The sequence below is a fragment of the Penicillium daleae genome (assembly GCF_028827525.1).
Source record: "Penicillium daleae strain IBT 16125 chromosome Unknown utg000009l_segment0_segment0, whole genome shotgun sequence".
NCBI lineage: Eukaryota > Fungi > Ascomycota > Eurotiomycetes > Eurotiales > Aspergillaceae > Penicillium > Penicillium daleae.
In genome coordinates this window covers 1,455,368-1,480,989 of record NW_026623157.1, presented here as the reverse complement: position 1 = coordinate 1,480,989, position 25,622 = coordinate 1,455,368, and the positions used below count along the sequence as shown (strand labels likewise).

Sequence of the window (25,622 nt, the reverse complement as noted above, 5' to 3'; positions counted from 1 at the left end):
ATCATGTTTCTAGTTCATACTTGGTTCTTGGAGATCTTCAGGATCGACGTCACGGGTGCGGAGAAATGCCACGCGGATAAGCCCAAACTTTCTTTTCTCTTTACTTTGATTGTTACCCAGCACGCGTCTCGAATCTCCAACTCGCCACAACACATCTGAGAATTCTCTACAGACTATCAATCAGTGACTTACTCAGCGACTTCGCTCATTATGTCTGGCCACCATCATCACCACGGTGGTGACGGACACGGTCACTGCCATGATGAGCACGATCATTCCAACGACATCACCCCGGCACTCCAGTCGCTGCTCTACTCGCAGATCGACTTTGAATCAATCACTACCTTGAATGGTAAGTGGATCACTGCATACCTTTTGTCTTCATCGCCTATCATTCTACACTGTCAGAACTGACAGTTCTCTCCAGAGGCGACCCCTAAGAGCGGCTCCGCCATTGTCAAGAAGACTTGGGCCGAGCGATTGAACGATCAGCCCGAGCTTGAGAGTGATGCCGACGAGCAGCTCCTTATGCACATTCCGTAAGGTTGCCTACTGCTTTTAAACCTGCCTCGTTGCTTCTCTTTGTTCACGCGCTACAAAATTCGAGATACCCCACTATGCCCCTCATCTTATCGCTGAATTAGCAAAGCTAACACGAAGTCAACCACCAGCTTCACCGGCCAGGTTAAACTTCATTCCATCCTCATCTACACTGCGCCCACCCCCACTGCCCCCAAAACACTCAAGCTTTTCAAGAATCGCGACGATCTGGATTTTTCTACTGCCTCCGACCTCCCTCCGACCCAGACCATCGAGGTTCCACAGCCCGTGGCTGGCGAGGATGTCTTTGAGATCCCTTTGAACCGCGCCCATTGGAATACCACTACCTCCGTTACCATCTTTGTTGAAGACAATTGGAGTGACGGTGACGAGGACGTCACCAAGGTTGGCTACATCGGGTTTAAGGGCCAGTTCATGGCGTTGAACCGGGAGCCGATTAGCTTCTTGTACGAGGCTGCTGCGAACCCTAGTGATCATGTTGCGATCCCTGGAATCAGCGATGTGGGGGCTCGCACTATGCCCGGTCAGTAAGGTGTAACTTTATTCCGGATCTGAGGATTGAGTGTTTAGGGAAGGATGTGATACCATAATGGTTTCAATGTATTAATGATATCTACATGAAGAATAACGAATCATGAGCAATGCGCAGTTCAAATATGCCAACAACGCCTTCCAATGCTTCCGATCAAGTAATGCATGTGATCGATCTTGTATAGTGAGACCCCAACGGAGTATCTTCAAGACGCCAGGACGGGCGTCCGGGCTTTAGCCTTGGCCTCGGGCTGTTCTCGTCCTGGCTCTTCCGCCACTTCGTCGCCGTGCTCGGGCAGAGGAGCATGAGGAACAGCAGGTAGATCGACAGTCCCAACGACCTCTTGCCGTAGAGCCTCCAATTCATCCTCAACGTCCTCCTCATCCTGTGTCGACAAATTGCCCTCCAACATCTGGCTCACCTCCTGAATGAACCATTAGCCATTTATCCACAATAAGACCACTCGCTCTAAACTTACCTCCTGATAAGCACGAGCCTCCGCCGTCTCCTCCATCAACCGATCCACAGCCTCAATACCACCCATCTCCTTATTGATAGCCTGCAGCACCTGGGTACCTTGCTGCAACCCAAACAGCACGTCCTTTTGCACCAGTGCGAACTCGACTTGGCCCGTCAACTGCTCTAGCTGTGCGAGTTGACTGTCGGTCTTGGAGAGGAGCGATTCTTGGTATTTCTTGCGTCGGAGAGCGAGGAGGGCTCGCCGCCGATCATTGCGCGCAAGACATTCCTTTGCGATCGCGGTTTCCCGGTCGGTGAGGACGGTGATGCGTTTTTGGTACTGGTATATCTTATCGCGCTGGTTCTTGAGGTCGAGGATTGCCCTGTAAGATTTTGAATGAGCGAATGTTAGCTAATGAGTCATGCTGCTTGTGCTTGTATAAGCCGAGGGAGGGGTCTCTTGGTCTCGTGAGGGGCAACAAGGCATATATGGCGCTGCGTGTACACAATAGTGATATATCTGTGCCCGGGAGACGGTACAAACAAATTCAAGACTTACCGATCCTGCGACGAGATCTTCTGCGAACTGCTAGCGTTCCCCATCGCGCAGTTGCGGTGTTGACGATGCCGCAATCTGGGGAGACGGTCAGTCCGCAGATGACGTTGGTTGGAATGGCGCTACCGCCCCGATACCGAGAGATAACGATACGCGTATTTTTCACCTTCTTCCGCTTCCCCAAATTTTTTTTGCGGACTTGCGATATCGCACTCCGCAAGACACTCACAATGGCGCCCAGGTATCGTGGGGGCAGACCGACCCTCAGCCAGGGTTTGGATCGTGAGGTAAGGACTGCTGTTCAAGGGTAGTCTCTGAATATCGCTCACGATCGAGGCAGGTCTACCAGGTTGTACGCAAAATTATCGACGACCAGCCCGACGGCGTTGACAAAGTTCGCCTAACAGTCCCGGTTATCTATGCGCGGATCCGGGGGTCGAATTCGAGTTTGAACAGGAAGCCGAAGAAGTTGCTGGAGGATAGTCTGGAGCGAGTTTTGGAGGTGGTGAAGAGTGATTTGTTCGGGGACGAGGAGGAAGATTCGGTGGAGGGAGACTTTGAGGGCTTGGAAGAACCCCCCCGCTGTGGTATGCAAGGTACATGCCGAGAAGCTGAGTCGCACTGGTATGCTAATTTGGTTCGGTTCAATTATAGGAGCCCAATGGCGTGAACCAAAGCATTGTCGGCGCATGGGCGACACCAACGGCCCCGAAACCAACCCCAGCACAGAAATCCGAGTCAACGAGTACATCCAAAACCTCGAAGCGACGAACACACGGCAGTGAATCTGTATCCAAGCGACGCAAGGCTGAGACTGCGATTGACCGATCACCACCTACGCACGTTAGTCTTGCAGACCTAGGCGGTTTGGACGATGTGGTCCAGGAATTGGGTGACATGGTTATCCTGCCCTTGACCCGGCCACAGGTGTACCTCTCATCCAACGTGCAACCTCCGCGAGGTGTTTTGCTGCATGGACCGCCTGGTTGCGGTAAAACCATGATTGCGAATGCCTTCGCAGCAGAGTTGGGCGTGCCTTTCATTGCCATCTCTGCTCCCTCGATTGTGTCGGGCATGTCCGGTGAATCGGAGAAGGCTCTGCGCGAGCACTTTGAGGAGGCTAAGCGCCTTGCGCCTTGTCTGATCTTCATTGATGAGATCGATGCGATTACACCCAAGCGTGAAAGTGCGCAGAGGGAAATGGAGAAGCGAATTGTCGCTCAGCTTTTGACTTGTATGGATGAAATTGCCCTTGAGAAGACGGATGGAAAGCCCGTTATTGTTCTCGCGGCTACCAATCGCCCGGATAGTTTGGATGCAGCATTGCGTCGTGGTGGTCGGTTCGACAAGGAAATTAACATGACTGTGCCCTCAGAGCCGGTCAGAGAGCAGATCCTGCGGGCTCTTACTCGGAAGCTGCGTTTGGCGGATGATCTGGACTTTAAGACTCTGGCCAAGAGAACTCCAGGTTTTGTTGGAGCTGATCTTAACGACCTTGTCTCGACTGCAGGCGCCGCCGCTATCAAGCGATACCTCGATATCCTCAAATCCAACAGCGGCGAGGAGATGGAGATGGAGATTGAGACTGAGGAAGCAGAGGACGTCCTCAGCCCTAAGGTCCGAGAATTGCGCCGCCTGATCACACATGCCAAGGAGAATCCCATCGGTGAAGAGACAGAAACTGTCCTCGTTTCTAATGCCGACTTTTTCACTGCACTCCCAAAGATCCAGCCCTCATCCAAACGTGAAGGCTTCGCTACTATCCCCGACACAACATGGGCAGACATTGGCGCCCTTGGTGGTATTCGTGAGGAACTATCCACTGCCATTGTCGAACCCATCAAGAATCCCGAAATATACGCTCAAGTCGGTATCACCGCGCCTACAGGTGTGCTTCTATGGGGTCCGCCAGGTTGCGGTAAGACACTACTGGCTAAGGCAGTGGCCAACGAGTCCCGCGCCAACTTCATTAGCGTCAAGGGTCCCGAGCTGCTCAACAAATTTGTCGGTGAATCCGAACGCGCCGTGCGCCAGGTCTTCGTCCGCGCTCGCTCGTCCATTCCCTGCGTCATCTTCTTCGACGAGCTGGATGCACTCGTGCCCCGTCGTGACGATACCCTCTCTGAAGCTTCCGCTCGTGTTGTCAACACCCTCCTCACTGAGCTAGATGGTCTCGGCAGTAGTCGCCAGGGGATCTACGTTATCGCGGCTACCAACCGTCCCGACATCATCGACCCGGCTATGCTTCGCCCCGGCCGCCTCGAGACCCTGCTATTCGTCAACCTGCCGTCCCCGCTCGAGCGCGTGGATATTCTCCAAACTCTGCTGCGCAAGCTGCCCATCGAGTTCAACGAAGACATGCGCCGGCTTGCAGAGGAGTGCGAGGGCTACAGCGGTGCGGATTTGGGAAGTTTATTGCGCCGGGCAGGTTACTCGGCTATCAAGCGTCGCGATGCTATCCGTTTGGAAGACTTTGTTGCTGCAAAGGCGTTTATCAGGCCTAGCGTTACGGATATGAAGAAGTATGAGCGGCTTAGGAGGGATTGGGGATCTGGTGTAGTTTGACACGGCGCCGTCTAGTGATGAGGGTTTTTTGCATAATGTTTTGAAAGCTTTTGTTGCTTGGAGTCTTTGTTGATGGACATATACATACATTTTCGGAAAGCTGTTTTGAATATATGAGCATGAAATTCATAGACATGGTCTTGCCGAGACGAATCATATATCTGATGAGATTCATGAGACAAAGTTTGCGTCGTCAGAATACTGTTGAGACCATCCTCCCAATAAGGCATCTTCTCGAAAGACAATGACTTTCGCACAAACTGTATTCTGTACCTGAATATCGAGCTACGTTACTGACATCATTGAAGCTCTGTTCATTTCATATGAAGGATACCTAGTATGTACTTGGAAAAAATATACTCAAAGGATCGCTAAACTCCAAAACCCCAACAATGACCATAAAATCATCGAGTTTTAAACACCCGATCCCATCAACGCGAAAGCCCCGAACGCTATCCACCCTCCAACAAAAATCAACGTCAGAATACCAGCGCCCGCCTTGTCCCCAGTGGTAATTAGTGTGGGAGTGCTATCCGTCTTATTGTTATCCAGACCCGCACTAGGATTACTGGTACTGTTCCCACCAGTACTGGACGTAACCGGCGCCACGGCTTTGCTCTGCACAAACGGTAGCAAATTGGCGCTAAACACCTGGCTAACGCTGATCTGCTCTTCCATCCCTGTCCATCCATCCCATTGGGACTTGTACCATTGCACACCGCAGGTATTGTTGTTATTGCCCGTGCAGGACTTGGCGGCTGCTACCGCGGAGGTTTGGAGCTTTGGCATGATCAGGTCGTACGTTGTTGGGACGACGAGGGCGATGTAGGAGAGCCATGTTGAGAGGAGGCCTTTGAAGAGGACTTCATTGTTGTTGCAGATTTCTCGGGGCTCGCAGGTTACGTCTTCCATGACGAATCCGCTTTCTTTGCGGAAGAAGGTTTGGAGGGTCATGTTTAATAGACCGTTTGTTGCGTCGAGCCATTGTTGATCGCCAGTCTGGCGGTTATGAAGTTAGTTCTGTCACTGAAAGAAAGGGTATAGCAGGTCGGTTCCACTCACATAGTTATACATATAAGCAGCGCCCATGAGATACGTCCCGTAGTTGTACGTCCAGGGAATATTAGCTCCATCTTTGCAGCCATTTGTACCTTCCGTCGAGTCCTGCACAAGCCAAGTCTTATTATTGACGAGAGGTGAATTGACCGACCAATCCCAAACTTTGTTCGCCCACGTCGCATACTCATTATCTTCGGTGTACCGGGCAAGACGAGCCGCGAGTTGGAAAAAGCCTCCGTTCGAGATGGCGTTCTTCAAGGTATACCCACTCCCTTGGTATTGGAACATTTGCCAGGTCAAACCTCCACCGCACATTGTCGTGTCCCATCGACCTTTTTGTGAGTTGAAGACGCCTTGTGCGAGCGAGAGCCATGAGAATCCGTTAGAGACATCTGGGAATTTTAACTCCGCTGCAGTCATCGCTGCAAGGCCCCAAAACATCTGGTCGTCGTTTCCCTGTGTGTAGCGTCGTTAGCCTAGATGTAAAGGAACGGTATACCGATTGTATCGCAACGCTTGTCTTACCAAGAAATGACTATAGTTACTGGGCAGGTAGTCTCCATTGGTGCCTGACTGCCATTGTAATCCAACACTCAGCTCATCATTATAAGTGCTGTCACCAGTAAAATGCCAGTAATTTAAAAGCGCATAGAACAAGGCGGATCCTTCCCACCATTTCGAAGGGAAAGCACCAGGGATCTGCCCGGTCTCGTTACCATGATACCAGACCATCATCCCGTAAGTAGCGGTCGCGGCGGCATCTTTGATCGATTCTATTCAAGAATTGCAAGCAGGGTTAGCCGGGATACTCGAACAAAAAGAGACGAGATTATATCAAGGCGTAACTAGTTGGTAATATAACTCACGTTCATTGTTAATATCGAGTTCGATAGCATGAGCTTGGTAGCCCAGCGTCAGCGCATATAAAATGACTGCACATATTGAGTTCGTCCCGCTTACACGCATCGCCAGGAAAAGGGATCGGGTCGAAGCCGACAGCTCAAGAGGATGACGTGAAAGGACCGTGGATGTCTGTTTCGTCCAGTTTCGATCATTTGACTGGGGTGAGGCTTGTCCGGTGTTGGAAACCTGGAATGAATAGAAGGTGTGACCTGCTGCGAACACGAAATGTTCTCGAGAGCCTTGTTAAGTCATTAGTGTCTCAAAATGGTAAGATGAAATTCAGCACTGGGCTGGGAGAAGTGGGATGACAACTGTACTAATATTAATGTCAGCGAATTCGGCCACAGCCGCATCAGCAGGGCCTGGATTGACCCACACAATATGTATGTACAAAGTCATTTGTTAACGGCGTCCGCTAGTTTCAGTGGTTGGTTACATGTCTACATATGGAGGAAGGTGGGGTATGTAATTTGCTGACATGCCCGGCCAGTTGATTTTCGGGCGCTTTATGATCGCGTCAAACAGTTGGGAACTAGGGATCGTCGGGAGCTTCTTAGCCATGTGCAGTGCTATGGCATTATCCGTGTCTCACAAACACTGCCACAGTAGGAACAAATGTCTGTATGCCCATATTTGCCCTTCTCAGCCTAGAATTTGTTGCATCGGACGGACATTGGGAGTAGCTCCAATAATAACAGGCGCCTGGAAGTCGGGGCCATGCATCCTGCGACCCTGCGTCAACTAATCGGGTTGTGTCATGAAAAACCGAGGAAGATCCACTAAAGCACATCCTTCCAGGCTGTTCGGCCAGTCAAACTTCAGCGACGGAATAATCGGGGGCCATATGAACCGTTCGACTATTTTTGTCTCGTCGATCACTTTCCATAGTTATACATCGAACACCCTTGACATCATCGGAGACTGACCCTTAATTGCTGATTGGCAGCCCTGGTGAGACAGTCTTGGCGCTTGCCCATGCGTACGTGTACATACATCATCCAACGGCTTATTTTCCAGAGTTCAGTTGGTTATTGGCAGAAAGACTGGAAAAAGATCAAGATCCGATAGTTGGAAGACGGGACGTTGTTTACTCTGAAGTTATTGTAGGTCGTCGTTTGTGCCGTTTCATCCTAGTATTATCGCGGTCATGTTCGTTCATGGTATTATTTGAGTTGAGCCTCGAAAGATGTTCCGCATATCAATTCTTGGAAGACAGTATGACATTTTGTATCTTAAGGATAGACATTTTTATGTAAATCCCTCATGACCGCCTACAAAGGCTCATGCCATGGCGGTATTGCGCACTTTAAATATATGTGGCATTTCCCTAGAATAGCTTTACTGACAAGTTCAAGCTGCCTGAATTGAGGACATAGAAGTAAGTATGATGATTTTCTTTTATGTTCGCACCTAAATAACTTCTACTCGAAAATAAGTATAGAAGGATCTAAGGAAGGGCGATCATGGCACAGCAGCTCTCTTTGCTAAGCCTTTACGATCGTAGAGCTTGATCTCTTTCGCAGACTCATATTGATTGATCCAGATTCTCCCTGAATTTATACTCCTGATCATCCCCCTGATAATGGTGCCAGAAAAGTCAATGAACACTGATAGTCAAACAGTCTCTTAGAGGCGCTCAAACCCCGCCGGTACACTATAGTCACCCTGAATCCACCCCCGAGCAGTATTCGCAAACAGCAGCGGATCTTGTCGATTCCAGGGATGCCTCATCAGAGGATGAGTGACAGCCAGTGTCTTATCATTGAGCTCACTGCCAATAGAAGCCAACTTCTTGGCATCCTCGGGATGGTCATACGAAGGTATTATCCCTCCACGACCTGCAGCGATAATCAGTGTTGGCGCAGGCCAGGCAGCTGGATATTTAGCCGTCTTCATTGTCTCTGCAACTTGACGACACAGCTCTAGTGAAGGCGATATCCGAGCTATATCTGTCCCATCCATGAGCCATCTAATCGCCGGTCGTGGGACGAGATTCTCCACGCGATTCATTGTCCATAGGATATAGGATAGTCGGTCGCTCGATGGCAGTGATGGGTATATCTCAAATCCTGAAACAATCATATGATCGACTACATCGGGATACTTTTCGGCGAGTCGGATGGCGACTTGAGCTCCTAGGCTGTGGCCAACGACATGGGCTTTCCTGCTGGTTGTTGATTCATGGATCAGGGTATATAGCGCATCAGCTGCGTTGTCGAGGGTGAAGATTCCACCCGCTGATCCATGGCTAGGCAGGTCTGGGGCCAGAATGTGGAAGGACTGGTTAAGGTGGGATATCACAGGTTTCCAGTCCACAGCTGTAGTGAAAGCCCCGTGGATGAGGAGGATAGTTGGTTTGTCGTCCATCTCAGCCACTCTTAAATACCACTCCGATGCCAAGGTATTTGGAAGGGAGTGAGTGCCTATCACTAGCTTCAGGTAGATAAATTACCACTAAGGGAAATACGTCCACATACAGAGCCAGGTCAAGGGTCGCATCGAGAGATCGGAGAAATGGTCGGGCCAGATGCGCTTCAACTTCCCCTCTTTCCAACGATATTTTCGAATAGCATCTGAAATGTGTTTCTAGATGACTCAGGTAATAGCTCTCGAATCGTATCTGATGCGATGATTCTGAGGTTTGGTTGAGGGTTCAAACATATGGCCCTGCTGTAGCATGGCGCTGTTGGTTGGGGGCGGTTTTGTGACTCGAGAGGGCTCAGTCGATGCCAGCGGCATTTTGCGTTCACGATGGTGTTACTTTCGTACCAATCTCTACTGTCATCCTGCATTGGTTTAATGCTAAAAGCCAGGTTGGCGGTTTTGAGCGTGAGATCACCAGGTTGCTGGTTTCGACCAGTGTTCATGTCTGAGGATGATGAGGATGACGGGCGAGAATGATTGGGGAGGGTCATGTTTCTGTGCGATCTATACAGAGGTGCAATTTAATGGTCTAAATCCAGTTGCCAACAAAAGCGGCTTAAGCAAATACATGCTAAAGCTTCTTTCGGAGGTCTTTGTACGTACGGTTTAAAGCGTCTCTCTTGGTGACTCAGGCATCAGTATGAAGTAACTATCGTTCAAGTCGTCACTGATGAGCTGGTTTTGAAGGCTGTAGATTCAGTCTGCTAAAATCTCACTCTAGATTTTGACCAACATACCAAACATAACGTTTATGTAGCAACTCTGGCGATGGGAGTATGTCAGTGCGTTCGTATTTCCCAAGATGAATTTCCTCTTCGGGTTCGTGTCCTCGTTAAAAGTCCCGAGCCCCTCTCGCAAACCTCCAGTATCTCCAGACGCAAGCTTCATGAAACGACTCCTGATTTTGATGCGAAGCCGTTGTCGGTTCCATCGCGATGTCTTTCATGTATAGATGGATTAGCCCTCTACATGATGCCTTCTTCTGTCCGTCGCTCCCTTTCACGATTCGCTGGCGTCTGATCGCCTTCCAACCTCTGCTCCTACTCACAAATACGATCCAATACTTTCAAGGATCAACGTTACTCTCAAAGAACGCCGAAACTGTCATATGGATTCCGTTGAAGCGTGCCCCTGGCCACTCAGTTCGTGCAATTGTCTACCACCCTCCTGGGCGATCATCGCAACAAGAGACAAGACCTCTCCATATCAACATTCACGGCGGTGGCTTTCTTGGTGGTCTACCAGAAGGCAACGCGCCTTTTTGTCGTAAGGTCTCAGCGGAGACTGGAGCAATTGTTGTTTCGACGACATATCGATATGCTCCGCGGTATACATTCCCGGTCGCACATGAGGATGTCCAAGATGTGGCAGACTGGTTAATCCAGAATTCCGAGGGACTCTGGTGCGCAGATCCGACTTTGATGACTGTGAGTGGATTCTCAGTCGGCGGTAATCTCGCATTGGGTATTGGACAACGATTGTCTCGCTCGGAGTACAGGGTAAAAGCAGCAGTGCTTTTCTATACGCCGGTAGGTGATATCCACTTTTCCTTGGTTGCAACCAAGTCTACACTGCTAGTACATAGAATAATCTCAGGCCTTATATACTAGGTCGACCTCCGTTTACCTCCGTGGGATAAATCAAAGCCACCAGGGTTTCCAGCCAAGGACCCTTTGTCTTTTATACTTCCTCTCATGGATGCCTATGCCGGTCCAGAAAGGGCCAAGTATATCCAGAACCCCTTACTACATCCTATCCTCGCAGATATCCAGAGCCTCCCGCACAACATGCTAATTTTCGGGGGGAAGGTCGACATCTTACTCACTGAAGAGATGAAATTTGTCCAAAGGTTGCAGGATGAGTCCACAGCTATCAATCAAAGAATCAATTCTACCATCGATGGAAAGGAACAATCAGCGGATGAAGCATACCATATTGAGAGCGACTTCTTTGATAACCAGATACATGGATGGCTTGAGCGTATGAACCCGATTCTTTCCAGCTACTGACCCACGGCTAACCTAAATACCATTGCTAGTTCCATCCTCAGTTATTGACATCAAATTGCGGGATAGAATTTTCGACGATGCAATACATTTCCTAAGCAATGTGTACAATATACCCAGATAAGGCGAATCAAGATCTACCAAAGCGTACAGCTTGTTTTGAAATGTTAAAAACAACTTTTATAGAAGTATGGCTATACAGAAATACTATGCACACACATACAGCAGGAACGCCTGAAAGAGTATCATGCAAAACAAAGACGGAAAGAAATGATTACATCCACAAACGACATGTGCCATCAGCACCGGCACTGACACACCACGCCTCCCGAGGGTGCCAATCGATATCGAGGACACCCAGCTCGCCGGTGATCTTGTGGCCCTTGAGGACCTTGAGGGGAACGATGCTGGCGTTGCTGAGCATGTCGCCCGTGACGCTGCCGTGGAAGATCTGCAGGGAACCGTCGTCACTAGCGTCGGCGAACAGCGGGTAGCGGCCACCAGGGTGGAACTTGACAGCGCGGATAGCCTTGCGATGGTACCGCAGAGTCTTGTATGGGCGCTGCGACAGATCCAGATCGTGCCAGAGGAGGCGACGGTCGTAAGAACCGACAATGATGTTGTCACCACCCGAGGCAGTCGATGAAGTGGGGTGAATATCAAAGGAAGAGATCCAGCGGGCACCGGGCTGGACGATCTTGACCAACAATTGCCGAGAAAGATCGTAGCCACGGATAGAGCGCTGGTTGGCGACAAACAGAATCGGTTTTGACGGGTGGAAGTGAGCAGTCTGAGGGGGACCACCACCCTTGAGGCGTCGGCGGAAGGGATACTGGGTAAGATGCTTGGAGACGGTGTGGATGGCGATGGCCACGGAGGCAGGGGTCGAGGCACCCGAGCACACAGTGACAAAGTAGTCTCCGCGGCGGTGCCAGGAGATCGACTTGGGGACGTAACGAAGAGGGATAACCACGCACACACCGGCATCCGCGAGCTCGGAAGAAGGTCGGATCCACTGGGGAGGCGTGTTCTTCTTGTTGGCATCCGCAGCACTTGGGGGAGGGTTGGAGGCAGCGTAACCCCAGCCAGCATCAATAATATCCAAGCTGGCCTTCTCAATCTCCGGGTCGGCAATCATCGGAGGAACGGTAAGGAAGAGGTCGTCACCTGCAGCAGCAGCAAGAATGACGGCATCCTTGCCAGGTCGCCAGCGGACCACATTAACTGCATCCTCGTCGCTGAGCTTGACACTCCAGAGCTGACGACCAGTAAGAATTTCCCAAACGCGAACCGTACCATCGTCACCACCAGTTGCAAGCCAGATTCCGGTGGGGTCCACATTGAGCGAACGAACACGACCCTTGTGACCACGGAACACCGTCGCACAAGTGGTAGGGAACGGCTTCAATTCTTCAGGGCTGGGTAGCTTGGGCAAAAGACTCTCGGGGTCGATGTTCAGCTTGCTGCGGCGCACACGAGGAGCGAGGTAGAGATCCAAGCAACGCTCGAACTTCTCCTTGACAAAGTTCTCATAACCAGGAACCCTGCGAAGAGAACCGAAGTCATTGGGCAAGAACTCCTTCTCACGGTCTTCAGGGTCTGTCTGCTCCCACTCCTTGCGCTCTTTCTTTTCGGGCAGATACTCAGGAGGCGGGTGATAACTCTCCTCGTAACCAGGAGGCGGCAGCTTAGGTGCAGGAATGTGCATAATGTGGTCAGGTCGCTCAACCTCATCGGCCCATAGATCGTAGTTGATAAGGTCTTCCTCCTTTTCTTCACGCTCCTCTGGGGGGCGGTATGGGAGGATACGGCCCTCGCGAATGGCCTTCACAATCTTCATCACACGCTTAGCCTCATGCTTGGAGGGAACGAATCGACGCTTCGGTTCGGGTGCAGCGCTAAGAGGCATGATCTCAAGCTGGCTAGAGAAGGACTCGACCAAGGGCTCGTATGGGTTGTAGCCATCGATAGTCGACTCGTTCATCTGCACCTTCTTCAGCAGCTCCAATTCCTCCTGGCTCAACTCCAAGGGCTTGCCAGTCGAGGGGTCGGTAAGACCAGTCCAGCCCCTTGGGCACCTCGATACTGTCGAGGAGCGCATCCAGAGCCTCGCCCTTGGCTGGGCGCATGATACGTTTACCATTAATGTCGTAACCGATGTGAGGGTATAGATCGTAGAAGGACAGAGGGATATCACCAATAGTGTTGGCATTCTCCTCGACATCTGAGTAGTCCGAGTTATCGTCCGGGTTGATCTCATCGTAGAGGTAGCGCTCGTTTCCATTGGCGTCCTTCACGATGCGGTAATTCGGTTCCTCGTTGACAGGTGTAGACTTCTGTGTCTTTTTCGGCGCCACGGGCTCGGTGTCAGAAGGAATCTCATCGCTGTCCAGTTCTTCCTCTTCATCCTCGTCATCTTCATCACTGAAGTCGTCAATGAGCTCGATTTCGGAGTCGCTATCTTCTTCCTCGCTCTCCGACAGGTCATTGTTGTTGTCTGAGAGAGCTCCATCCAAGTTTTCTGCACTCAGCTCATCGCCGGAAAAGACACCAGCTTCCTCCTCCACATCGCGGGTAACTGCCTTGCGCTTCTTCGAAGCCTTCCTTGCGTCCATTGTTGCTGGCAGTTGAACTTGGAATTCTTGTCGATTACGGATTTTTTTTCTTCTCCATTCAGAATCGCGCTCACCGCTCACATGACTTACCGCCCCCAGTCCTTATCGCCTATCGATGATGGCCAAAGCGCCCTCCACTATGCACTTCAAAGACAATAACCATCTACTCTTGCCTCGGTTTCATGGAATGACGACTAGGTGATGGCGGCAGTTATGGCAGGGCCCGTGGGGGCTCCTCTAACCAACGAGGCACCTTCCTCAGTCTTGGAACCAAAGAGACACTCGGCATGCGATGAGTGTAGTGAGTTTCTTGCCAGACAGAGTGATAGTCGATTTCTGCTAATCACATAACCTTTCCTAGGGAAACGAAAGCTCAAATGCTCGGGGGAGATCAGTGGCTGCTCCCGATGCTTGAAGCAGTCGATTATATGCAACTATTCAGTACAAAAGCCCATGGGTAGACCGCCGAAGAAAAGGGCGCGGGCCGACGATGAGGAAGGCGATCTTCCAATGCAGAGCAACATTGTCTGGCCTACCCCAGAAGACACACCGCCAGACTCTTTCACGATGGGACACGAGCCCGTTGTGACAACAGACGCGCAGTATCTTTGTCCACAGTTCTTTGTTCATCACGGCGGGCCGCCACAGCCGTCGGATTTAGATCTGCTCGCCGGCGATGAAGACCACAACCATAGCTGGCGCCCTGACCGTTTGAGAAACTCCAATATGCCAGTCCCCGAGTCGTCAAGTCCCTGGCCTGACTTTGCAACCGTATCCGAATCAACCTCGACGCTATTTCCACACCCGACAAATTTCCTTGACGCTCATTCCCTTCCTTTGACCCCTCCAATGACCAACCTCGCCGACCCCGCCACACCTCAATGTACATGCCTGTCTTATCTTTATCTATGTCTCAGCCACATATCCTCCGTCGGCTCTTTCCCCATCAACTCTCATACATTATGCTCACTATACATCGCAGCCAGAACCGCGCAGGACGTGATTCGCTGCGAAGCATGTCCCAAAAATTTTGCTACCGGCGTGCAGAACGTCATGTTCACTGGAACTCTTCTCACAGTCGTCGCAGACGCTTGGCTACGAGTTTACAATAGTGACGCTTCCGAGCTTGGCACGCAGTCCGCTCCACCCGAATTCGCCAGCAAAGTAACGCAGAGTCCCAATCCAGCAGAGGGATGGAAGAGTTGGCTCCGTCAGATCGTTCGCCGTGCTGTAGTCGGTGGACCTCTGAGTCCAGAGGCCGGTACGCGTTGTTCTGGACAGCCCGATCTTCTCTCTTTGATCAGAGAAGTCGAGAATCGCCAGCGACGATGGCATGAACCTGGACAGCACCCCATGGAACGATACACTCCCCAGCGCTGCTCGCCTGTTGGGCATAACTTTAACGATGGAGACCAGCACGATGAAAAGAAGTTGCTGTGTATGCGTGTGGTCGGGAGCGCGAGAGTGGTCCTCTCGAAATTCAATTTCGAGCCTCATGATTTTCCCGAAGGGGTCATACCTGATGATATGAAACAAATATCACATCCATGATGAGAAATTAAGGAAAACTGGATTGAAGTATAGGGTGTGGCGCTGGCGTTTCAATTGTTGGTTCTATACTGGCTGATGTACAGGCTGGTAAATGCCATCTCAGAAGAAATAATCTACGAATACAACATGATGATTCCTCTCTTCCTTGCATTTCGTCTACCGTGCTTCGTACTTGTGTTTTGGATGTTACTATATTATATTCAACTTCCCGGGAGCTTGTTCATCATACTGCTACCTGATGGTATACGCCGGCAGAGCTATTTCTTAATTGAGGTTATCACACAGCAATTCAGGATATGAGTATCTTCTATCAATGTCACGGAAACAAGCCCTAGAAGGACTGTTATTTATAAGAATTTATAAACACTAGCTCGAGCGAAATGCAGACACCACAGATTTCACGTTAGAAATACATGGGCTGTCGCTTAATTTGATCATCGATCGTTTCATTATTTTTGTTAGAGAGAATGTACTATGCCAGCTTGAGAAATACAAGCTATAAAACAGAACCAACGTCCCGGAGAAAATGCCAACCCCTGTAGATGTGACGCCCGGGCCATGTTTCGACCAAATTGTAAGGAAAAAGGAAGACAAGAAAGAGGGAGAAAAAATTGATATGCTTTGAAGATCACTCATCCTCGTCATCATCATCAACCACATAGCGGTTCTTCTTCCGGGCTGGCGGTGTTCCATCTCCTCGGGGAGTCTCCTCTTTCCGCGCCGCCTTGGATGGCGCGATTTCATCGTCGACCTCGCCTTCGGCATCCATATCTTCATCCTCGAGCTCCTCCTCGTCGTCATCGTCATCAACTTCCTCAAGTTCCTCGTCACTTCTGACCAAAAATCCGTCGTCCTCGTCATACTCGTCCTCGCGGGTGCGGCCACCACGACCATAGTCTTCCTCTTCGTCTGTCATAATTTCTCCGCGGCGGTTGGGACGGCGTGGCTTAGCGCGAGGACGGGTAGTGCGCAGACCATCATCTTCCAAGCCGCCAACACTGAGACCATTGGCCATTGTACGGGGAGCGGCAACGCGGCGGGTGCGATCCGCTTCGCGGTCTGCCAGCTGCTGGCGGCGGCGTTCGGCGCGCAAAGCTTCTCTCTCCATGAGCTCGGCCTTGCGGGCGGCCAATTCCGGATCTTCCCTCACATCGATCATTGGCACACCGCCGTCTGCAGTCTGCTTGTTGCCGCGGGCAGCAGCGGCCAGGGACTCCTGAAGTCGTTGAACTGCATCGTCTGATTCCAAGGCCGTCGGCAGAACGGTGAGACCATGTGTGACGTGCGAGGTCAGCCGGAACAGCTCGGCTTGCTCTAGACCAGCGCCGAGGTAGACGTGTGAGTCCAGCTTTGTAGTGTACTCGCCAGACTTGGAGAGAGGCGCAAGAGGTTTGGATGTAATGCGGTATTGCTCGAGGGGTGCGGAGGCGAGCTGGAGTGTGATAGAACCGTCTTCCCATTGGACTAGCCGGGCGTTCGACTGCAGCTTGTCCTCGTCGGCAGGGTCTCTGCGCCAGCAGAGAGATGTCGCCGCCGTGGAATACGCAGGCGCAATGTATGTCTCGGGGTTGAACTCTTCCGACTCGATGGAGAGGAAATCTGGTACGCGCATTGTGTAGACCTAGTGATTCATAGTGAGCATAGACTCGTCGTATTGAGCACAACATTATCGCATACCTCGGGATCATTCGTGGCTGGTACTGGTGCACGCGCAATGGTCATTTCGGCGATGGTGAGACTCTCCGTTTCGCCATCTGGCGCCTCGTCCATGCGGTCCTCGCGTCGGTCATAGCGAGCCTCATCATCTCCCGAGTCAAGTTGCTCGTCGTCCAAGGTACGGTGAGGTCGACTAGTCAGAATTAGCTTCTGCTTAACGGCTCAGTAGCTTCCAAGGTGAGAAATTACTCGACATCGTCAAATCCACCCTCTGAACCGTCGGATCCGAAGAGATCAGCGTCATCATCCATCAGATCATCACCGCCAGCGCCATGGTCCTCAGCACCAGAGTCATTGCCAGCATCACTCGGATCGGGGCTTTGGTTGGCGGCATTGCGTCCGGGGCGGCGGACAGCCTCCTCGTCGGAGGAGGACATGATGGTACCTGTGGGTGAGGTGCGACAGAAGAGTACAGGAGGGAATGAGAAACTCTGGGAAGAATTGGAAAGGAGGACAGATCAATCAATCTGATCGAGTGGTCACTAGGAGCTTCCCCAGGCAAGCAAGTACTGTCCCAAGCAACTTGATCAACTTCACATTCACATCCACGCAGAGAGCCGGATTAACAAGATGATCCAGCCCGAGCCCCCCAAAGAAGTTAAGTCAGCGGGCCAGACCAAAAGGGGATTCCCTGGACATCTTCACCGTCTCTCTCTTGCTTCGTGGTTAATTGCTTTTTTGTTAAGGAATTGGTCTTTGTCTTCACAATGGCGACCTTCTTTCAGAGTGTGTAAGTTTGCTGAGCAATGGTGGTCTCAACGAGCGCCTTCCCTCACTGTTTACTTCCCCTTGACCCTGTGCGATTTCCCCCCCCCCCTCCATATGCATCGTTCAAGCAGTACCCGCCGCCACAAACGCAACGCAGCATTCCGGCTTCCAAAAGTCTATTAGCCGCTCTGTGTTTTGCCCTGATCTTGTTTTCTCTCCCCTTGCTCCGTTTCAATCTCGTCTGCCTCGCCTTGAAACACACCTACTTACCCCTCAACCACCACGTCTGGAGCTAACTCGACCCGCCTACCACAGTCGTCAAGGGTTCGGCCGGGGAGGAAACAACAAGAACAACCCTCCAAAGAGCCCGGCGCAAGCTCCTCAAGCTCCCCAGGCTGGCGCCATGTCCAACTCTCCGTCGCTCACTAGCAGTCTCACCGTGGACAACCTCACGGCGAACGACCCCGATGCCCCCAAGTACTTCTTCCAGGAGAAGTACGCTCCGCTAAACGTGAGGGGCAACTTCCTGACCCTGTGTGCTTGTCCAAAAAATGTGGAACTGGGCGAGTGGCTGGCTCACCAGAGTAAGTCCTCTCATGGATGATTCGCCATTCGCGATAAACGGGACGGATTGCTGATGTGTCCGGGGGTACAGTTGTTGAACAATATCGCCTGCTCCACGGCATGCTCCAGGTCATCCAGGAGACGAACAGTGTAACAGGTGTTCCGATTTGCAATGAGAGCACATGCCCGACGATGTCGGCTGGTCGGTACGTGGATTTGACGAGGTACTGATGATACGCAGGAGTTGCGAGCTGACAGCGATTACTCCAACAGGTTGACCTATACTTGGCTCGTCGACGGCCGTGCAGCCAAGATATCCGCCCCGAAATTCATCAATCGCGTCGAGAAGTGGATTGTCAGCAAGATCCATGACCCCGTCATGTTCCCCACGGAGAAGGTGAACGGCACCCCTGAAACCGCCTCTATGAGAGATGCCAACGGTGCCTCTGCGGCTGCATCCTCCACCACTTCCACGGAGTCCGCCAGCCCAGCGGGAACGACCGGCGCATCGACAGACGAGTGGATTGGCCAGTCCAGTGGCTTTCCCCAGACATTCTACAAGGACTGCCAGGGTATTATGAAGCAAATGTTCCGCTGCTATGCGCATCTCTACCACGCACACTGGCTGAACCCCTTCTGGCACCTCAACAAGCACGACATCCTGAACATGTGCTTCGTGCACTTTGTCACTGTCGCCAAGTATTACCAGCTCGTCTCGGACAAGGAGATGGAGCCGATGCAGCCGCTGATTGACCTGTTCATCAAGCAGCAACGGGTACCCCCAGAGGCCTTGAATGGTGGCCACTGGGCTCAGCAGCCGGCAGCTAACTAAGCTGACCAAATGATCATACCTAAATGAAACACTCCGCAGGCCTGGGAGTACAGCGACTCTCTCTTTTCTATTACACATGACGACACATGACATGTTCTTCAACCGGGCGTTGGGCTACAACAGCTATCTTATGCTCGAGTTTCTGCTTTTACTGATGCCAAGAGAATGAGTTGAATTGTTTCTGCGACTGGTAGCCGATGCCACGACACATATCCAAGGCTTTGAGCATTTAGCATGCGGTGTGAATATTTTATTTCTATCATCTTGTTCTTTGTCATGATCTTTGCATATCTTTTATCAGCTAGTCGCGGTGACATATCCTTGCAATGGAATCGTATCCTTGAGGTGCAGATTGGAAGCTCTGTATTGGTAGCACCACGCGACGTTTTGGGTATTGGATGTGCTGTTGAGACACGGATATGTGTCTATTCCTGCCTCTAGGAAGGAAAGGGTCACACTTTATGGTCTCTTCGCCAGCATACCTTGAATATGGTGTGGATCTAAAGCGTTCTGCCTCTAGCATTGATGCCAACTCGAGACACGTGCAAGGATGGCCTTGATGGCTGGATCCAAGCTAGAGTGGAGATGCGTGATAAAATTCATCCAGTGATGTCTCAATGGGCTCAATTAGGTTTTTTGGAGCAAGTATCTTCACCCTTACACCTAAATAGCCTCGTTGAGGGAGATCTCGAGCCTAGGTAAATATCTTAGTGATGAGATGTAACGGTCACCAAGAAATACACGATCTCCTGTGAGTGGCCTAAAGTTATGCTGCCTATACCTGGAATTGGCTCTAACCTCTAGCGCTATGGTTGACTCGATCGCACATACAGCGACGTAACACTTGGAACATAAAACCAGATTTTCCTCGAAGTTCAAGTTCGTGGTAAATGGTGTGGTCTGAACTATCACTCCTCCCAGAAGTCCTTTCCACCATAAGTGTTTCCGATCAAAGCCGTTGCATCATTCACCAGCACACCATTGTATGAATGAGACGTTCCAACCGCCTTGCCATTCCAGTCACTGCTATATGTGTCTGCAGTCTGACCTTTGGCTTTGTTTGTAATCTTCACGTTCAAGTATTGATGGCCGGTACGGGCTTCTTTTGCAGCCTGATAGAGCATGTCGTCAACGCCCTCGGCGGCCTTCTCGACGTATTTCAACGCTTGACTGTCCTGTATCTCTGCTATTTCTTCCCTGACGAGGGCAACCTGCTTTTGCGGTGCAGGAAAAAGATTTTCCATCTGGTCGATGAGCGAGGTAATGCTTGTGATGAGTTCTCTGAGTTCCGATCTATGGTAAAGAGCCCAGCTTGCTGTCTTCGAGATGCTGGTCCTTTTCTGTCTCTTCATTGCCAGCGCTTTCATCTTGTTTTCGAGTGATACAATTGCAGGCTCCAAATCACCAGCCGAGAGTATAGAGAGATCATCGCCAGCCTTTGCGTTGAGCTTGTACTTCTTGGAGATTTTCTCTGTGCCGGTGAAAAGGACAAGAATTTGAAGTAAGCTATTCTTCACAGCACGAAGCTCATCTGGGGTTGCGTCAGGCCTGCCCAATTGCGGATCACCGAGGACATTGACGGCTTGCCCCCAGCGTGTCAGACGGAGCCTTGCAAAATTCAGAGATAGCAGATCTGTTTGGAAGTCTCGTCCAAAGTGGCGGCCGACCTGCACGTACTGGAAGCAATCAACACATGAGGTAAAAGCAGCGGCGATCCCGGCAGCACCAGATACAATTCCAAACGCCTCGGCCATATTCAAGATGAGATAGTGATAATATGTAGGACGTTACAGACGAAGGGGTATCTTAGTGTATATTATAGTTGCGAGTTATCTATACGCGCTGATGGTAGGCGCTTAGAGGTATGCAGATCAGGGCACGCTACCCCTAGGAGGTGTCAGAAATCCATATCTCTCTACTCTCTGACCCGACTCAGCTGCCGTAGTCTCAGAGGGGTCAGAAAGTGATGCAGAATTATGCTTTTTTATACAGTCTGTATATAATTAGCATCACACGGTTAATGTGTCGCCTTTATATCTGTAAACGGGGTATTTTGTTAATAGCTTAGTCTTCCAGTTGGTCGTCCAACAGACCTTCTCCAGGTTTTAGAAAGGTCTTTCAACGCATCCTTATTAAATGATTGAAATTAGTCACTTTTGATCAGTAATATTACGTCTTATCTACTTCATTTCTTTTGGATCCTTTTTTTTTTTTTTTTTCAAAGAAATAAACTACAGAATAGTAGAGTTCTTAACATGAAACCTTGGGCTGTGGACCAGCGCTAATGTAAACAACGTCGTATGTATTGGTCTTGGATTGGTAGGAGGTCAAATAAACATCCAGTTCAAGCTAAAACCCTGACTACTTAAAATAGGGTCCCTAACCCCCTTAGATGTACCCCTGGCGCGTCGAGCGTGTGTGATAGTTGGCGATCTGCCCCCACCTGTAGCCTGGGTCAAAACCAGGCGCATGTCCACGGAGTCTCCTAACTCCCCTTCTCACTAATTGTACAAGTTCATGGAGAAATATATTCTTAGCCCCGAGATGGTGTGGAACAAAGATGGGAAGGCAGTCGGTCATCAGTTCAAAGATATCGAAGTTTATGGTGGAAAAACTCACTTTGGCGATTGCTACAATTACCATACCTACCATCAATGTAAGTGTTCTCTGATATCCGTTGACACCATTTGCACTGGCTCAAAACCATCGCTTCTGGATTGAGGAAGACTTGGAGAGAGACTGATGCGACCGTGATCATTTGTTTTTCTGATGTAGCTGATACTGATATGTGCCAGACACCTCTGGGGATCCCCAAAGTTAGTACACTCGAACAATTTCCCTCTATCTAGGTATACTTTCGCTAAATATTACGAAAATAGAAGAACTAAACAAGGAAATTGAAGCCTATCGGAATGTGCTATTCCTTACTGATCCAATCGGCGATCTGGAGAGTCTGAAAAGCACTAAAGGCAAAAGAACGGAAGGCACTTGCGAATGGATCAGAGACAATGAACATTATAAAGCTTGGCTTTACGGCGAGACACAATGTCTATCAGTCTGTGGTGGGCCTGGTAAAGGAAAAACAATGCTCTCCATCTTCCTGACGGAGGAGCTTGAGAGGCACACCAAGACAATGGGATCCACGGAGCTGCTGTTCTACTTTTGCAGTCATCGAGGCGAGAATTATAACAGCGCTGTGACTATTCTCAGGAGCCTGATATACCAACTGCTTCCGAAGTGTCGTGACTTTTTCACGTCTGTCTCGTCATACTTTGAAAGCCCGGAGAGAACCAAAATGGCATTGGCGTCGGCGGACACTCTCTGGGTTATCTTGAGAACTCTGATACAATCTAAATCCAGCACAACCTATTGCGTACTCGACGGCTTCGATAATTGCGACTATGAGTCATCAAGACTACTCACTACCAAGTTTGGCGACTTCTTTTTATCGGTGTACTCCAATCGACTCAAGTTGGTGATCGTTAGTCGGAAGATGGCTGGGCTGGAAAATTTTCCCCAGTTGAAGCTGGATCCTGACAACGATGAACTTTTAAGCGGCGATATTCAACGGTTCATTTCCGCTAGTGTCCATGCACTGGAAAGAATACCGGGGTTCAACGATATTCGCCAGAATGTCGAAGCTACCCTTCTAGAACGAGCCCAAGGCACTTTCTTATGGGTCGGCTTCGTTATGGGCGAGCTTTCGAAGAAACGCACCTGTAGCGGAATTGTCAGGTCTCTGGAGGATTTTCCACCGGGTCTGGATGTGATTTATAGCCGAATGTTACTTCAAGCCACAGAAAGCTGGCAGATGGAGAGCGATGAGAAGAACATTATGTCTGACATCTTGCGTTGGGTTACGATGGCCGTCCGTCCACTCACGTTACAAGAATTGACGGTAGCTATTGCCTTATCCACTGCAATCAGTGATGAGCAAGTCATTCGGGATCAGATCACTTTATGTGAGCCGATCCTCAAGATCGAAGGGCTGAAAGTCAAACTTGTTCATCAATCGGTCGGTGACTATTTACGGTGGGAAAAGCCTGACGATGACCCAATACTGGAAAATTTTCGAATCAAAGCACCAAAAGCACATGCTCAAATAGCAAAAACGTGTCTCAAGTACATTGAGAACAGCGACTTACGCTACGAGTATTTGAATATTGAAGATGCATCAGTTCTGCAGAAATCGCCACTGTTAAACTACGCAGCACTACACTGGCTAGAACATGCGGGGTATTCTTCGATGTATGGGAACGAAGATTATCAGCTTTCACGGCCTTTCTTCTGCAAAGAATCACCTGTACGAACACACTGGTGGAAGGCCTACATAAATTCCGAGCAGCAAAGGTGCAATGGAGAGGGGCCATAGACGTGGGAGAACTCTCTGCGTTTGTTAAACATCGCATCGTATATCGGGATCCATTCATTGGACCGGAAGGATATAAAGGGAGATAAAGTGCTGGAATTAGTCGCCAAGAGGGGACACGAGGCCATCGTGAAGCTACTGCTCACAAAAGGTGGCAAGCTTGACTCAAGAGGATTCGATTACAGGACGGAGCTAAGAGTCGCCGCAATAATTCCTCGCAGAGGGTACCGATGCCTATATAGACGACGGCGAAGCACGAAATCTAGCCTCCTCCCTTGGGAGGAGGCCGTTGTGCAGCTACTATTCGCGAACGGTGTGCCATCCACAAAGGGATAGGGGACTCGGTCTGATGCCAGAGCTGCGAGTGAAACGCGAAAAGGAGAAGAAATACATCCGAATTGGCACCCAGCAATCCCTGACTGGCTCGCCTGCCTCAAACCCGACATTTAAGCCGCACGTATTAACAGGAAGTCCACTGGAAGACATGCAATCAGCAGGATACGTATCATCAAGGCTGAATACGTGATCTGTTCCAAGAACCCGCGTAGAAACCGCGTCGACCGAGACAGCCCGCAACGACATGGAATGGCTGTGCGAGTCGGGCAGCGAAACGAAGCTGGAGCCTAGAGTCCAGCTCTCAACCAGAAATCAGATTCTGAAGCGCTAGATATCTTTCGTCGAGTCATTTATTCGTAAATCGTAGCCAGTAATCGCCCATTTCACACCTCAAAGATACACCCCACCCTCAGCATCTCGCCCACCCTCCTGCTGATGCTCAGCATGGCCACTCCCATTCACAGCCGGAGCTTGCGCCTCATCCTGATCTTCCTCATCTTTCTTCCCAGGATGAATCCACAGCTGCCCCCGCTTCTCCACCTCAGCTTTCAACAGCCCGATTCGCTCTTCCTTGCTCTTTACCACACCCTCGTTCTCCACGATGACCTCGTCGAGGAATTTGATGCCTTCTTCTGTCTCCACGGCCTTTTCCGCTTCCAGGGCTGCGTTGGATTCGAGCAGTTTGTTGATGTCGTTTTGGAGCTTTGCGGCTTCGGCGTGGAGGGATTCGACTGGGAGCTCTGTGATGGCTTCTGCGAAGACTGTGGGGCTTATCGGTCGGCTTACAGCGGACATTGTAAGATGGATGCTTGGTTCGGTTGATTTCCGATGTCTGTTGAGATTGGAAGGTATAAGCAGTGTGAGTTGTTTGCGGAATGAGAATTGAAGGTTGGCTTGGAGAAAGTTGGTGGAGATGCGTCAAGCTCCCGCTGATTCTCCACATCCGCATAGAGAGTCCATAATCACGTGCGATGTATACATATCTTCGGGTATGCTTGTGTACGAGGGAGAAGGAGACGGCAACTCATATAAACGATATGTAGTAAAACTTTGGAATGTATACGCTGAAAAATTACTGACCCATCAATGAGATTTACATAAGAAGTACAGGCCAGACCAAAAAGCAAATCACATCCGACGCTTCAACCGCTGAAAGCCAACGTAGCCGCTGGCCATCTTCGCGCGAAGCCAGGGCATCCGAGTTGGACCAATAGCATGGGACGATGTCAGTGCCAAAGGTACTTAAACGTGCTGGGATCGAAGTCCATCTACGATGGCCATTTGACCAATCAAAATCCTGAGCAAGAGGGTTAAGCTTATAGCGTTAACTGCGCTTCCATCCCATATCAACAAGTCTATACTTCGGATGGAATAGGTTAGCCAGGAAGAATGTTGATCGAGGCTTACCTGGTTTCTGAGCATGATCATTCGATTCTTCGATGCTGCACATTCCAACTCGCCCGCATCAGGGGTGAAGACTTTCTCCGAGTTGTCTCAAGTTCTTTGTCCTCAAATATAAGGTAAAGCCATTGTGTCGACGAATTTAGAAAAGCGCGAACCTTGGTCGAGAAAGTCCTTTGTCTGTTATTTAATTTAACTCGAATAAAAATGACTTCGTTGAAGTACATTGTTTCTTCCATTTCTCGGTTTCGAAGTACTATTATGTCTCATTCTCCGTTGAAAGCCCCCTCCGTCGAGGACAAGGCAGCGGTCCCACATACAAAGACCATTTATATTAATAACTCCAATTCTTTCGACTTCGAACAATGAGGTTATACCAAGGGCTCAATGCACTATTTGCGGTATCAGTGTAGACAATGCCTTTGCCCTCGCCTTTGAGGCTAGGATCTCCTCGACAATGAGATG

At 50.3% G+C, this 25,622-nt stretch overlaps 13 protein-coding genes across 13 annotated transcripts; 6 read left to right on the top strand and 7 right to left on the bottom strand.

The window, feature by feature from the left end:
- Nucleotides 1-210: 210 nt before the first annotated feature.
- N7458_011672 (PITH domain-containing protein) lies at nt 211-1,092 on the top strand (the record flags this gene model as incomplete). The annotated part of the gene is made up of 3 exons (XM_056915054.1): nt 211-352; nt 428-539; nt 672-1,092. The coding sequence occupies 3 exons, from the start codon at nt 211-213 to the stop codon at nt 1,090-1,092; spliced, it is 675 nt and encodes a 224-aa protein (XP_056759808.1).
- A 206-nt stretch (nt 1,093-1,298) lies between these two features.
- On the bottom strand, nt 1,299-2,155 carry N7458_011671 (ESCRT-III subunit protein VPS20; the record flags this gene model as incomplete). The annotated part of the gene is made up of 3 exons (XM_056915053.1): nt 1,299-1,517; nt 1,572-1,935; nt 2,112-2,155. The coding sequence occupies 3 exons, from the start codon at nt 2,153-2,155 to the stop codon at nt 1,299-1,301; spliced, it is 627 nt and encodes a 208-aa protein (XP_056759807.1).
- A 183-nt stretch (nt 2,156-2,338) lies between these two features.
- N7458_011670 (putative AAA family ATPase/60S ribosome export protein Rix7) lies at nt 2,339-4,673 on the top strand (the record flags this gene model as incomplete). The annotated part of the gene is given in 3 exon segments (XM_056915052.1): nt 2,339-2,395; nt 2,449-2,745; nt 2,763-4,673. The coding sequence occupies 3 exon segments, from the start codon at nt 2,339-2,341 to the stop codon at nt 4,671-4,673; spliced, it is 2,265 nt and encodes a 754-aa protein (XP_056759806.1).
- Nucleotides 4,674-5,087: 414 nt separating this feature from the next.
- N7458_011669 (glycoside hydrolase family 76 protein) lies at nt 5,088-6,698 on the bottom strand (the record flags this gene model as incomplete). Its single annotated transcript, XM_056915051.1, has 4 exons — nt 5,088-5,672; nt 5,736-6,188; nt 6,258-6,505; nt 6,599-6,698. 4 exons carry the CDS (start codon nt 6,696-6,698, stop codon nt 5,088-5,090), a joined length of 1,386 nt encoding a protein of 461 aa, XP_056759805.1.
- Nucleotides 6,699-8,261: 1,563 nt separating this feature from the next.
- On the bottom strand, nt 8,262-9,002 carry N7458_011668 (alpha/beta fold hydrolase; the record flags this gene model as incomplete). The annotated part of the gene is made up of 1 exon (XM_056915050.1): nt 8,262-9,002. One exon carries the CDS (start codon nt 9,000-9,002, stop codon nt 8,262-8,264), a length of 741 nt encoding a protein of 246 aa, XP_056759804.1.
- Nucleotides 9,003-9,994: 992 nt separating this feature from the next.
- On the top strand, nt 9,995-11,068 carry N7458_011667 (putative lipase/esterase family protein; the record flags this gene model as incomplete). The annotated part of the gene is made up of 2 exons (XM_056915049.1): nt 9,995-10,588; nt 10,670-11,068. The coding sequence occupies 2 exons, from the start codon at nt 9,995-9,997 to the stop codon at nt 11,066-11,068; spliced, it is 993 nt and encodes a 330-aa protein (XP_056759803.1).
- Nucleotides 11,069-11,339: 271 nt separating this feature from the next.
- On the bottom strand, nt 11,340-13,680 carry erb1 (ribosome biogenesis protein ERB1; the record flags this gene model as incomplete). Its single annotated transcript, XM_056915048.1, has 2 exons — nt 11,340-13,097; nt 13,144-13,680. 2 exons carry the CDS (start codon nt 13,678-13,680, stop codon nt 11,340-11,342), a joined length of 2,295 nt encoding a protein of 764 aa, XP_056759802.1.
- A 213-nt stretch (nt 13,681-13,893) lies between these two features.
- N7458_011665 (Zn(II)2Cys6 transcription factor rglT) lies at nt 13,894-15,231 on the top strand (the record flags this gene model as incomplete). The annotated part of the gene is made up of 2 exons (XM_056915047.1): nt 13,894-13,981; nt 14,042-15,231. The coding sequence occupies 2 exons, from the start codon at nt 13,894-13,896 to the stop codon at nt 15,229-15,231; spliced, it is 1,278 nt and encodes a 425-aa protein (XP_056759801.1).
- Nucleotides 15,232-15,859: 628 nt separating this feature from the next.
- On the bottom strand, nt 15,860-17,324 carry N7458_011664 (Paf1-complex subunit LEO1; the record flags this gene model as incomplete). Its single annotated transcript, XM_056915046.1, has 3 exons — nt 15,860-16,852; nt 16,909-17,080; nt 17,137-17,324. The coding sequence occupies 3 exons, from the start codon at nt 17,322-17,324 to the stop codon at nt 15,860-15,862; spliced, it is 1,353 nt and encodes a 450-aa protein (XP_056759800.1).
- Nucleotides 17,325-17,654: 330 nt separating this feature from the next.
- On the top strand, nt 17,655-19,051 carry N7458_011663 (Mob1/phocein family protein; the record flags this gene model as incomplete). Its single annotated transcript, XM_056915045.1, has 4 exons — nt 17,655-17,677; nt 17,971-18,239; nt 18,311-18,425; nt 18,493-19,051. 4 exons carry the CDS (start codon nt 17,655-17,657, stop codon nt 19,049-19,051), a joined length of 966 nt encoding a protein of 321 aa, XP_056759799.1.
- A 908-nt stretch (nt 19,052-19,959) lies between these two features.
- N7458_011662 (uncharacterized protein) lies at nt 19,960-20,805 on the bottom strand (the record flags this gene model as incomplete). The annotated part of the gene is made up of 1 exon (XM_056915044.1): nt 19,960-20,805. One exon carries the CDS (start codon nt 20,803-20,805, stop codon nt 19,960-19,962), a length of 846 nt encoding a protein of 281 aa, XP_056759798.1.
- Nucleotides 20,806-21,568: 763 nt separating this feature from the next.
- Nucleotides 21,569-23,423, top strand: N7458_011661 (uncharacterized protein; the record flags this gene model as incomplete). Its single annotated transcript, XM_056915043.1, has 3 exons — nt 21,569-21,707; nt 21,847-21,867; nt 21,931-23,423. The coding sequence occupies 3 exons, from the start codon at nt 21,569-21,571 to the stop codon at nt 23,421-23,423; spliced, it is 1,653 nt and encodes a 550-aa protein (XP_056759797.1).
- A 723-nt stretch (nt 23,424-24,146) lies between these two features.
- On the bottom strand, nt 24,147-24,551 carry N7458_011660 (uncharacterized protein; the record flags this gene model as incomplete). Its single annotated transcript, XM_056915042.1, has 1 exon — nt 24,147-24,551. One exon carries the CDS (start codon nt 24,549-24,551, stop codon nt 24,147-24,149), a length of 405 nt encoding a protein of 134 aa, XP_056759796.1.
- Nucleotides 24,552-25,622: the final 1,071 nt, after the last annotated feature.